The sequence below is a fragment of the Miniopterus natalensis genome, chromosome 3, assembly GCF_054644295.1.
Source record: "Miniopterus natalensis isolate mMinNat1 chromosome 3, mMinNat1.hap1, whole genome shotgun sequence".
NCBI lineage: Eukaryota > Metazoa > Chordata > Mammalia > Chiroptera > Miniopteridae > Miniopterus > Miniopterus natalensis.
This window is the reverse complement of record NC_142083.1, coordinates 62,681,332-62,693,198: the sequence shown is the minus strand read 5'-3', so window position 1 is coordinate 62,693,198 and position 11,867 is coordinate 62,681,332. Positions and strand designations below refer to the sequence as shown.

The following is an 11,867-nucleotide window of genomic DNA, read 5'->3' as shown; positions in this document are numbered from 1 at the left end:
TTGTATCCAATATGCAAGTACTAACTAAGAGGGGATCGTCTGTTAAGTGATATGTGACATGTTAAAGAGTTATGCTCATTAATGTTCATTAAGTTGTTAGGAAGTATACAAATGCATGTGTATAATCCCAACACTTACAGTGCACCATGGGCCCAAATAATAAATGAACATATGGAAAGAAATGACATAACTAGTTTAGACCTAAAGTTCTGCAACATCAGTTCACAGGCAATGCTGTACTCTGAAAATTTCTTCATTAATTTTTTGGTGAACTTGGAATGAAAAAAATTCCTGAAAGCATTGGTGCCTCTTGTTTTTATATGTTTTCATAGAACCACCTCACTTTCCATATAATTGGAAACAGAATTAGAAACGAGACACTATAAACTCGAATAGTAAACTAGGCTGGGTCAAATGATTGCGACTATAGTATTTCACACTGAGGGAACATGTTAGTGAACAGGGTATAGAATAATTGAAAGTTTTTTTCCAACCAGGCAAACTTTGGAAATCAAAATTATCAACATGTATCAGGTGATAATCAGTCATTTTACCCAAAGAGAAGGAGAGAAGTGAATCTTTAGAAAAGTCAATTGACCAAACGAGTATGTGCAGAAATTAACTTTTTTATTATATATCATATAATGTAGTAGTAAAGTTTGTTTGAAGAGCATGAATAAAAAGTTAGTGAAATTACAGGAGGAACAATCTATATAGCAATAATAGGTGCATTCCCTGTGCATCTGAAAGAAAAAAAAAAAAAGAGTTTTCACTCATTTTGGCCTAAAACTTAGTGTTCAGGTTCCCAGGATTCTGACATCAGAACCCGGATAACGCTGATTAGAACCATAGGGGCTTTACAATAAAAGCTAAAATATTGACCATATGATGGCAAAAAGTCTTATTTTGTGGTTAACTGATTCTCTTCTAGCTACTCTCTGATGAAGTTGGTGGTGCTGTAGAGGAGGACCGCCGCCTCCTGGACGAGGACCGGGACCGCTCAGCATTGTAGGTGACATGCTTGTCATAGTTCTCCATCTGAGTCTCAATGAAATCTCTCTGCTGCTGCCTGATGGTCTGGCTGATGAGCCCAGGGAGGGCGTGGATGCTCCCAATCAAAGTCTCTAATTTCGTTTCCAGGGTAACAATCCTCTTCTCAAAGTCTTCACTCCTTTCATTTAAGTCGGAAATCATGTCATACATGATATTCTGGGTCTGGAAAACAGGATTGAGAGGAATAGAGAAACAAAGAATTAAGGTTTAATTATACTGGCCCTGGAAGTAAACTGTCACCTCTCAGAGCTTGAGGGCTGGTCTCCTTTTGGTGACATCCAGTGCAACGGCGGGGCTGGGAGGGGGAATCAGGTAACTGAACACTTTATCTTGCAAAGAAAATTCAGTGTGTGTGTTCAATGCCAGGACTCACAGTTGTTAGATCTTAGGCATTAATTAGATCCAGTTGCAGAAAGGACTGAGCAGGTACTGTAGGTGGTATGCCCAATGATTTCTGGTTGTGTAACAGATAAACAAGTTTTGATTTAATATTGCTATTGATGTATATATTTTAATGATTGTTACAAATGTTATCATATTGAATTAATTTTGTAACATGTAATACTAATTAGGACAAGGCTAGTTTTTAAAAACAGGATTTAAAGAAAAAATAATATGGATGGTATTGAGATGTAGCAGAAATTCTAAGGGTGGAAATATGAAGTTTAGAACAAACTGATTTGATTATGTCATTTAGAAACTAAAAGTTGTGAAAAACTTCTGAATATCTTTTGCTGTCCCAAGTTCCAAATTATGGCTCTCCATAGGTCAAAGAGCATTTTTACAGATAATCATTAAGAGAATAAAAGTTGGCGATACTCAAGTTACCAGGCTCCCTTGTTGGCTATGGTTTAACCAGATGCTAAGTGGTTTGAAATAGGAAGATATTTTTGGTGTCCTAGTGAATTTTGAAATTGATTGTCTTGATCAGAAGGTGTTCATAACTCTGACTCCCAATTATATTTCCAGAAGTATCCTAGAGGCAAGAAAAGAGGACCTCGAGTGGCATGGAGGTAGAGAGGGAAGAGGGTGGCCAAGAAGGGAAGAAGGGGGGTGTGAACCGTAGGTCCACGCAGCCTTCCCAAGTCTCAGCACCCTTTCTCAGCCTTCCTTCCTTTACCTCGTTTCCCTTGGCAATATGTGCTCTTCTCCTGCTTAACCATCTCCTGTGTAAAATTCTCCTAATGATGATAAATGAACTGATTATACAAGGAAGTTACTATTCAGAACACAGGCAGCTAGTCTGAGTTTGGCCATGGAGACAAAACACATTAACTGTATTTTTACTATGTAGTCTTGAGACTCTTTGAGCAATATCCACTCATTCAGAAAATATTGAACCCTTGTGGTATGGACAGTGCTGCAGTCATAATAATCATGGCACTAAAGAATTAATGACAAACAGTATCTTGCCTCATAGATATACTCTTAAAGTATATAAAGTAAAATTATATAGCTATTATATATAATAAATATGTTATATATAGTAAAATTATATATGTTATTTCCAAGTGGTCTGTTATATTTTTCATAAAAATACCTAAGTTCTTTTATCATTTGACAAAGGAGTGATGAAAGAGCCTGCCCCATCTTTGTTCATGGTGTGTCCAAGCAAGAGTCATGTGTAAATATCACTCAAGGTTGTCTTTGAGCCTCATGTGTGTGCTTTCCAGCTTAAATGCGTGTCATATACTCTCCCCGAGGTAAGTAATTAAATACTTCACTTATCTTCTGTTTATGAGCTATCAAATATTCATCTTCAACATTTACATGGTATGTGTTATTGCTATATACATTAAAGTGAATATAATTTAGATGTTATTTCATGAGACTAGAAATAGTATGTGTGGATTTTATAGATTATACTTGAGACTTTACAAATGACATAGCTGATTTATCAAACAACTGAAAGTACAGGTCCAATCTAGAGTTTCCTCTTTTGAGGCATTTGTGCTAAAAGCCTGAGCCCTTAACATAAATACAATTCTAATCCCATCTTTAGAATTAGTTCAAGAAAATGCAATGTTGTGATTGTTGACAAATATTCATATATAGAAAGTGTTCACTTGGGAGAACCACCAAAAATCAACCAGATACAGCTTATACATGTGACAGAAGAATTTGGGGACTATTAATGTACTTTACAAAAGAGGTATAATTTTTAAAAAATATATCTTTATTGATTTCAGAGAGAGGAAAGGAGAAGGAGAGAGAGATAGAAACATCAATGATGAGAGAGTCACTGATCAGCTGCCTCATGCACACCCCCAACTGGGGAATCGAGCCTGCAACCCGGGCATGTGCCCTGACTGGGAATCGAACCCCGGTCGCCTGGATCCCAGGTCGACACTCAACCGCTGAGCCACGCCCGACTGGGCAAGGTATAAAAAAAATGATTACTTTTTTTTGAAAGACAATTTTTATTTTAAGGTGTACTTTCTGATATATATATGTAAATCTGATATATGTATATGTGTGTATTTATATGTATATATAAATTCAGCTTTACAGTGTTCTGAGTTTGCTTAAAATACATTAAAATTTTTTAATTGTTGAGTCCCATTTAGCCTCATAGTCAAACATAGGCTGTAGTTCTGTCCTTAAAGGGATGAGACTGAACTACAAATAAGAATCTCAAAGGTACTGCCTCATATCCCACTTATGTTTCTTACTGTACATCCAAATCCCCGCAAGTAGAAAAGCTTTTAGGATGAGGTAGAATAATGTACACAGGCAGGAGAAGGACATATTAAGTAAGAGTTTTTTAAAAAAATTCTTCTAATTGGGACCATCATTTTGGGGTACTTGGTTGGCTGATTTGTTAAATAAATTTGGGGTGGCTCCTCCATCAGCACTGTCAGTTATGGTGCCGTGGTTAATTCCAACAGAGGCAATCACAAGGGTGAGAGCCCAAGCTTACCTTTGCCAGGTCCACCAAGGTATTCGCTTGGTCATTCAGTTTCCTCTGCTCCATTTTTACGCTCCTTAATCTAAAAGACAGAATCTGAAGTCAGAAAGGTTTCTTTCTTTCTACGGCTATCACACGCCTTCCAAAGAGCATGCACAAAATTGACAACAGCAATAACTGCATGGGTAATGCCTTGACTACTTGGGGTAAAGTCCAAACTGGTTATGTATCTGCTACAATGAGAAGCATGCTTCCCCAACACCGCAAAAAGGAAAGGAGAGAGTCAGAGATGAGGTGTCCATAGGACAACTATTCACCAGGTAGTTAAAGTTGAATTAAGAAAGTCTCATAAGGATTGAACCATATGAGAAAAGCCAAAACATTCCTTAAAGCCCCAGTATCACGACAAATAGACATAGGAAGAAATATGCAAAGCAACTGGAATTGCATCAATGTTGGAGCAGTGAGCACCTTCCTATGCCTACGTGACTAGATACAGGTGTTAGCCCTGTTTAGTCTGAAATGGATTGGGTTAGGTATTTGAACCTGATGAAACACAGTGATAAGTGAGATTCTTATTAGCAAAAATACAACTTTTATTCAACCAGCAGCAAGATAACTCAAAACACATAATTCTCTTATTCTTCACTTGACTTTTATCTTAAACTGCCATTGACTTTGAAGAGAAGCCAGACCATTTCTTTGGGAGAATTTTCCTTCCTTTTTATTGTGCATAAGTCAGAGGACAATTAAAGTGTCTGACAGATGGGATCGTTCCTTGTAAAGTTACTTTTAGATACTTTTAAATACCATTGCATATATCTGATTGACAGTCAAAAAAATATCGTTTAAATAAAATCTTCCTGAATGAGAACTCTTAACTATTCCTTAATTTATTTACCGTAATATTTTAACAAATACTTAATTTAATGCTTAATGTGGTACCAAGAAATTAAGATTTTCCAATAAAAAAAGTGCTTTATTTTTCTTTAAGCCAACAATTCAAAGCCTTGCTCCAAAAGAGAAGCAGGTCTCTCTGAGCCACCTAATGGAAAAATATCTATGCTAACCTTATTACCTTGATGATGAATCATTTTACAAAGTGTGGTGGCAATGCTGGAGAGAATACTTTTTATTATTTCCCGATTTAAATGAAAGGTAATTACATAGAAGGAAAAAAATTCACAGGGCAAGATTTTACTGCCAGGGAGATTTTCGTAACAAATGTTCACGATGCTCAGTGATTCTGTTCTGAAACTAGGATATCCAATATGTCACCAAATCTGCTCTACAGTGAAGACATATTTTCTTCTGCCAGTAAGAGTTTAAATGACAGCTGCCTACATCATGCTCTTTAACAACCTAAAACTGTTTAAGGTTATAACTTGTCATTGAGACTATATGTTTATTAGAACAGCTCCTTTCCATGCTATTATAGAGATGGAATATGTTCTAGTCTAAAAGAGATTTGCAAACACAGATTTAAATTTAATGTTTTTGAGAAATGTTTCCCTAAGTACTTACAAGGGTTATAAGTCTTGATATATGGCTTCTAAAAACAAGCCCAAAACAAGAACCACCCCCCCAAAAAAACAAAACACAAATGCACACACACAAACTTTAAATATGTGTGAGTCACTCGTTACAGAGAAATGTACCAGAGAGAACAATGTCAGGCATGGGCTCCACCCTCTTCCTGGCCCTAATTTGATAATTTCCTCATGTATGACGTGAAGTGGGTTAGGTTAGGACAGTTTTTGAGGTGCTGGATTTATGCCAGGAGGTGTTCTAGATGACTGATACCCAAACAAGACATTAAACAATACTAAAACAGATGAAAAGTAATTCCCTTTAATTATCTTCTCATTCCTGGTCATTCTAAGAAAAAAGTCTTAGCAGATAAAAGGACTTTTTATTATATCTTCTCCTTTTTAAAAAAGGAGAGCAAGCTTTCAGCTCAGAGCTTTCTATAGATAACCTGTGACTAGAATTCAATACCAGTGTTTCAACTGTCAATTGGTATTACTTTTACCTCTCTTTGCTGGGAATGATATATTTTTTTATCCATGTATGACAGCAATTTATATCAAGCTTTCTTTTCACATTTAAGTAAGTAATAGTGTAGTCGGCACATGAATACCTGAAGCTTGGGGTCATCAGACCAGAGGCCTCCAGCAACTTATAAGTGCAGAGAAAGTCCTGGACTCAGCAAGTCGGATGGAAGGGCTGGAGCTGGTCCCCTGGCTGAGGTGAGTCCATCATATTCCAATCAATGGAGCCTAATTTTCTTCCCCTGGGTTACTATGTTATGTTTCTGACAGTAGAATTTTGCCCATTTTATTTTCTACTAATCTGGAAAGCTGACCTAGAGGAGCCCTATTGGATTGGCATCCCTTTAGCTCCCTGAATTTAAACCATCTCTCCTTGTTGCCTTTTAGACTGCCTGTGATGTAGGAGAACTAGTAGAAAAAGCCTACTTAAGCTGCAGCTGCCAGAATAAAAGGTACCACGCAGATGTGTATTTTACTTTTTTCTCCCCCCAAAAGAATAAGAAACATATGTTGATTTCTTCCTTGTGAACTTCACTTATCACAGGAAAATATCATGATTTTTGGATCACATTTCCATAGCAGCAATCAGACTACTAAAATTCACAAATAAAGGATCCACTTGGGTGCATGCAGCCAGTAGAAAATTCTGCAAATGTTGAAAGGAGCGGCTCACACAACTTACTTCCGAGCTCTATTTTCATTTTGTTGAAATAAAAAGACAAAACAAAAGAAAAGAAACTGTAAAATATTCTGGAACAAAATAACACAGTGTGGTGTTCAGTGGTGCACAGGGGGCTCGATTCATTGGCTGGAGATCCTGTTAAGATTCTGCAGGATTTTGGCATATTGATCAAAGAGAAACACTGTTCAATAGATTATCACCCCTCTTCATTGCTACTATTCTTCCCCCACCTGAAAGCCCACGGTTTCCTCCAGAACTAGAGTTCAGAAGGAAGAACTTACATGATTGTCATCTTGGCCTCTCTGAGACAGGATAGGAAACATTTTTGCCTAATGTGATGTGATCTGGTTAAAAGGCCAATATTCTGAACAGTAGGATTATAATGGTTTGTGGGGCTTTTTGAAGGTGTACGTCCTTTCTGAGTTGGGGCTGTTTAGAAGCCTGGCATTCTGAAAGGTAGGTAATGCAACACTCTGTTATAGGAATTATGTTTACTGAATCTCTTGGCTCTCAGACAAGTTATGCTGACTGATGGGTCTAGAGTTAAAATAGAAGAACGATAAACGTTAAAGTTAAAGCTGCTACCAGAAAAAGGGTGAAAGGCTGTAGAAGCAGAGCGCTTCGTGGCACCGAGTGACCACAAAGACCCGCACGTTCCTGAGAAGTGGATGCAGCCCGCTGGGGACAAAGGCTGCGACGCTGGGCAAAGAGAAGACCTGACAGAGGGGGCTGGCAGAAGGGGACAGAGAGCTACTGAAAAAGCTCCCAGGGCAAATCGGAATAGGAGAGGCCAGGAGAGCGCTAGCAAATGAATTTGTCGATTTTCCCTCCACTCGCACGATCTGCCTTCACCCGGCGCTGACACGCGAGGCTGACAGTCTCACTGGGTGGAACAGGGCAACGAAGACCTTGCCCTTGGGAATCGAGCCCTGTGTGCTTTCCCTTAGGACGTGGCTAACTTAAAATGAAAGATAGTTACGCATGATTAGAATAAACTAGCCAAACCCAGCCCACAGAAATTCTCAGATGTACTTTTCCACAAAGTATAAGGTCCCTCCCACCTCAAAGGAAACCTAATAACCCCAAGACTAATTTATAAAACAATTCAGAACATTTTTGAGTTGCTTGAATACGTTGCTGCAGAAGAAACAATGAGAAATGCCCGAAAGAAGCAGAGGAATCACACGTGGTTTCCTGTTACTCTATCCAAAGGAAGCATGCGGAAGGAGCCCCAGCCCTTAGGATCGGGTCAGTGCGCTGACAGCTTAGGGGCAGCTTTTAAACTTAGGAAAAGAAATCTTTTGGTGAACTAACATTTTATTAGGAAAATTTTCAAACCTATAGCAAAGTTGAAAAGACTGTACAGTGAACACCCCTAAATTGTCCCCCAAGTTTTTGACTGTGAATGTATTCAGAACTTAAGAGCTGTGACAATATATAAATACCCACCATTTACATGTGGCTACAGAATTATATTACAAAAAACTGAAAGCATTTTTAAAAAGTTTTTCGTGAGACAAAAATTTATCCAAAGCATCAAAGGCAAATTACATTTAATTATATATTTAATAGGTTATATCGATAGAAAGGGACACAAGTACTATCCTGGAGGAGACGGGATGTGTGGCTGCTGGACACGGAGACGGACTGACCTCTCCCACTCCCACATCGTCTCACACCCACACAGGTGAGTTTTCTCTTTAATGTATTTAATATATTTTAACATAGATTAGTCTTGGAACATTAAAAGTGCAGATAATGATTTCTCCACAGCATACCATGAGTACCTCTGTGTGAATGTTGGGGTTACTGTGTTTAGGGGGGTAGGAGAGCTGTGCCAGGTGACCCTTGGGGAACAGGCCTGATAAGAGCAGAAGTGATGGTTCAGCATCACTCAGGGGTCTCACTCTCTTAGCTCTAAGTGTCAGGGAATCGAGATGTCTAGGCAAGTGCTCCTAGGTGGTGGGACTCAGTCACAAAGGTAGCTGTGAGCCCCAGATAGCAACTCTCGTGAGCCACATCGAATACAACGTTACTCTCTGTGCTCTTCGCTTTTACTCTTTCCCAGACTTTAAAGGAATATTATCTTAAAATCCTAGACTTACGAAATCCTAGCCTTATGGGGTAAGCAGCATAGCTGTGCATCTAGTCGAGTTACAGAGCTAAAGGAGAAATTATGTCACTTTGGTGTTGGTGGCAGCAAGGAAATGAGCGTGAGTGACTGGCACTGTTGGTCAGCTACTCCACCACGTGTACAGTCTCCCTCTAGTTTAGATCTCAGTACGTGACATTTCTGTTCATTAAAAAGCTGCAATTTCTACATAGTACATATACGGCCACAGTTATAGACATTCCACATTTTCAATGATACTTAGTTAAAAAGGAAAGTTGGCTGTACAGGTAAAAGGGTAATATGAATGCTTAGTGATTCCCCACAGAATGTTAGTGTAATATGACCCACAAATTACCTAAATATATAAGATAAAAACTTGAGCCTCTGAGACTTTTTAGCTGCTATGTTAGCACCGTGAAGACCCAGTTCACTGTACAGCCAAGACCTGGTATTTCCCCATCTTTCCACAAGTACCCCGGGAGGCTGCATGAGGAAAGCCACTTTCCTGACCCACAAATGTGACCATGTCTGCTCCTCCCCATTTGGAAATGGCATGAGAGCAAGTCTTCATGGCATAATGGACACCCACGGGAATGTACTTGCGATGAGGATGCTGCCAGCCCGGGGGAGAAAGAACTGGTGCTTTCAGATTCACTGAAACCCACTAGATGTGTGTGTGATAGTTATATGGTATAGCAATGGAATGTCATGAAAGACGAACTCTGGTGGCCTGGATACAGTCAGAGTAATGATAAGAGTACAGGGCCTATAGGAACTAGAAAATCTATAATGAACAAGTAGCATATAGGAAATCCCCTAAGTCCTGATTAAAAATTCATTTAAAAATTCAAGTATTAAATCAATTGTAGTACTACCTTCATATAAAGATGCTAGGCAGTATATTAAAAAAATCCAAATAGATTATCAAATGTTAAATTCTTTTCAAGATTTTGCAGTAGTTACAAACTGAACATCTTAGAGCAAACTATATGAATAAATAAGTTAAATTAAGCAATACAATTTTAACTGAAATTATTGCTTCTACTGAAATTATTGCTTCTAAAGAAACTGAGAAGACATTAAATTACTACATATATTAAATGACTATTCTCCCAATAATAAATGATTTTTAATCATACAAGAACTGACAACTTTCCTGAGGATTTCATTTATGAAAATTATTAAATTGCCAAATACCGTCTTCTGGGAATAAGCCTGATGGCATTTTCTTTTTTCCTCCCTTATGAGAAAATAGCAAAGTGCTAGAATTAAAACCTAGAGACACAAGAGCAGGATGGAAATGAAAAACGGTACTTACTGATGAATAGCTTGCAAGAATTTCCGTTGATGTTTTCTTACTTTTGCATGATCTATCTTTTTTACTAGCTTTGTATTTTTGTAAATTAGCCATGTTTCCCTGAGTACATTGGCAGCTGCGTTTTTCACCTGTTGAGAAAACAAACAGAAAAGCAGTTGATGAATTCCAAAGCAGAATCCTTTGCAACTTTGCTGGTGGGCACATTCTTCATCCCCATGATCATGACAAGCTCTAGCTCTGTTTAGTAACTAACGTCTCAAAAAAACTATTTTGCATGAATCTAAGAGCTTTAAAAAGTACCTGTACCTGTGTGGGAACAGCATTTAAATTGAAATATTAGGGAGCTACTGATCTCTTCCTGGGCTAAACTCTGTTAGGGACTTTATTTTCATTCAACCACTTTTTTTTTTTTTTTTTTTTAATGAAGAGGTGCTTATTTCTCCACCTTGTACTGCAATTGTGCTCTCTGCATTCTTCATTTCCCTGGAAAAGGCAGCATGCCAGAGGCCAAGGTTAATCTTGTCCTTTGTGAGCTCACTGCCATTTCTGGCTGCACACTACAGAAGAACTGCGTTGTTTCCACTGCTGAATGTACAGGGGACCCAGTCCTCTAGCCTCCCAGAGTCTCTTAGCAGACTGCATGCTTGTTAGCACATTTAATTAATTGACAGAGTGTCTATGTTATGATTTTGTTGGTAATTTAAACATACTGCATTTCAAATGAATAGGACAAACCTGAGAATGAAAGCATTACCGTAACACTGCCAAGACCTCCTGCAGCTGATGGAAGGCGTGACTACTTCCTAGAGATATTCAGTCACTTGCTTTCTTGATTAACGTCTTAAAAAAAAACACCCTGGAACCTGATAAAGGTGCCAGCCAAGGACAGATTTGTTCTCTTCCTTGCTCACGCTACAGGACCTGAAGATGCAGGGCTTTCACCTCTGTTTCTTGTTGTTAATTACATATTCTAAGAAGCTGTTCCACTTAATTCATTTGAGTGATGCATAAAGATGTTTCACATGGACAGCTGCAGTCAGTGTGGCGGGGAAGACAACAATGAATGAGCTGGGCTGGAGTAAGTTCTTGACTTTGTACTCACCAAGTGCTGTCAAGGAGACTAGCTAACTTTGTAGAACTTTAATTTCCTCTCCATTATGTGAGGTTAGAGAAAATTATTATTAAAGTCCTCTTAAGCTCTCAGATTTACAATAAGGAAGAACCTTAGAATTACACTAAAATTATGGGCCAATGTATATATGTATATTTTTCACATTAGCAAAGAAAACATCCTTTTTCATAGCGCTGAAAAGTTTTATTTTTGAGTAAAACTGTTTCACTAGGACCCATTTTAAGAAAATGACTGGTTTCCTATAACTGCTTTTAGGAGTGACTTGGGTCCCATCCTCGGAACCTTCATTAGCCTCTGCATGGACAGCATTCTAAACCCACAGAGAAAAGACCGGAGTGTTCAGATGCTGAGCACCAGCGGTGTGAATGAGGAACGTCATCCACAGTGAAGTTCAAAGGTGTTCCAGGTAATCCTTGGCTCTTCATTCTCATGGAAACGTATTTCCCTCCCTCACAGATGCAGGAGTCACCTTTCAGAAGGCTTTTCCATCAGACCCTTTTACGCCCTTTTCAAAGGTAAGGAACTGGGCATAGCATACATTGTCAAGGGTTGAGGATTTGGCTTTTAGGAAGACAGTGGGAGTGACTGGCCAGCACTGCCTGGGGCTGGG

At 38.6% G+C, this 11,867-nt stretch overlaps 1 protein-coding gene across 1 annotated transcript in view; it reads right to left on the bottom strand.

Moving 5' to 3' along the window:
* Positions 1–610: 610 nt before the first annotated feature.
* KCNN2 (potassium calcium-activated channel subfamily N member 2) overlaps positions 611–11,867 on the bottom strand; it is a 135,963-nt gene continuing 124,706 nt past the window's right edge. Inside the window, exons 7-9 of the mRNA XM_087815497.1 lie at positions 10,126–10,253; positions 3,974–4,043; positions 611–1,215 (exon numbers count right to left, since the gene is read on the bottom strand). Of these exons, the coding sequence (XP_087671623.1) occupies positions 928–1,215; positions 3,974–4,043; positions 10,126–10,253 (486 nt within the window). The 3' untranslated portion in view covers positions 611–927. The remainder of the gene's footprint in view (positions 1,216–3,973; positions 4,044–10,125; positions 10,254–11,867) is intronic.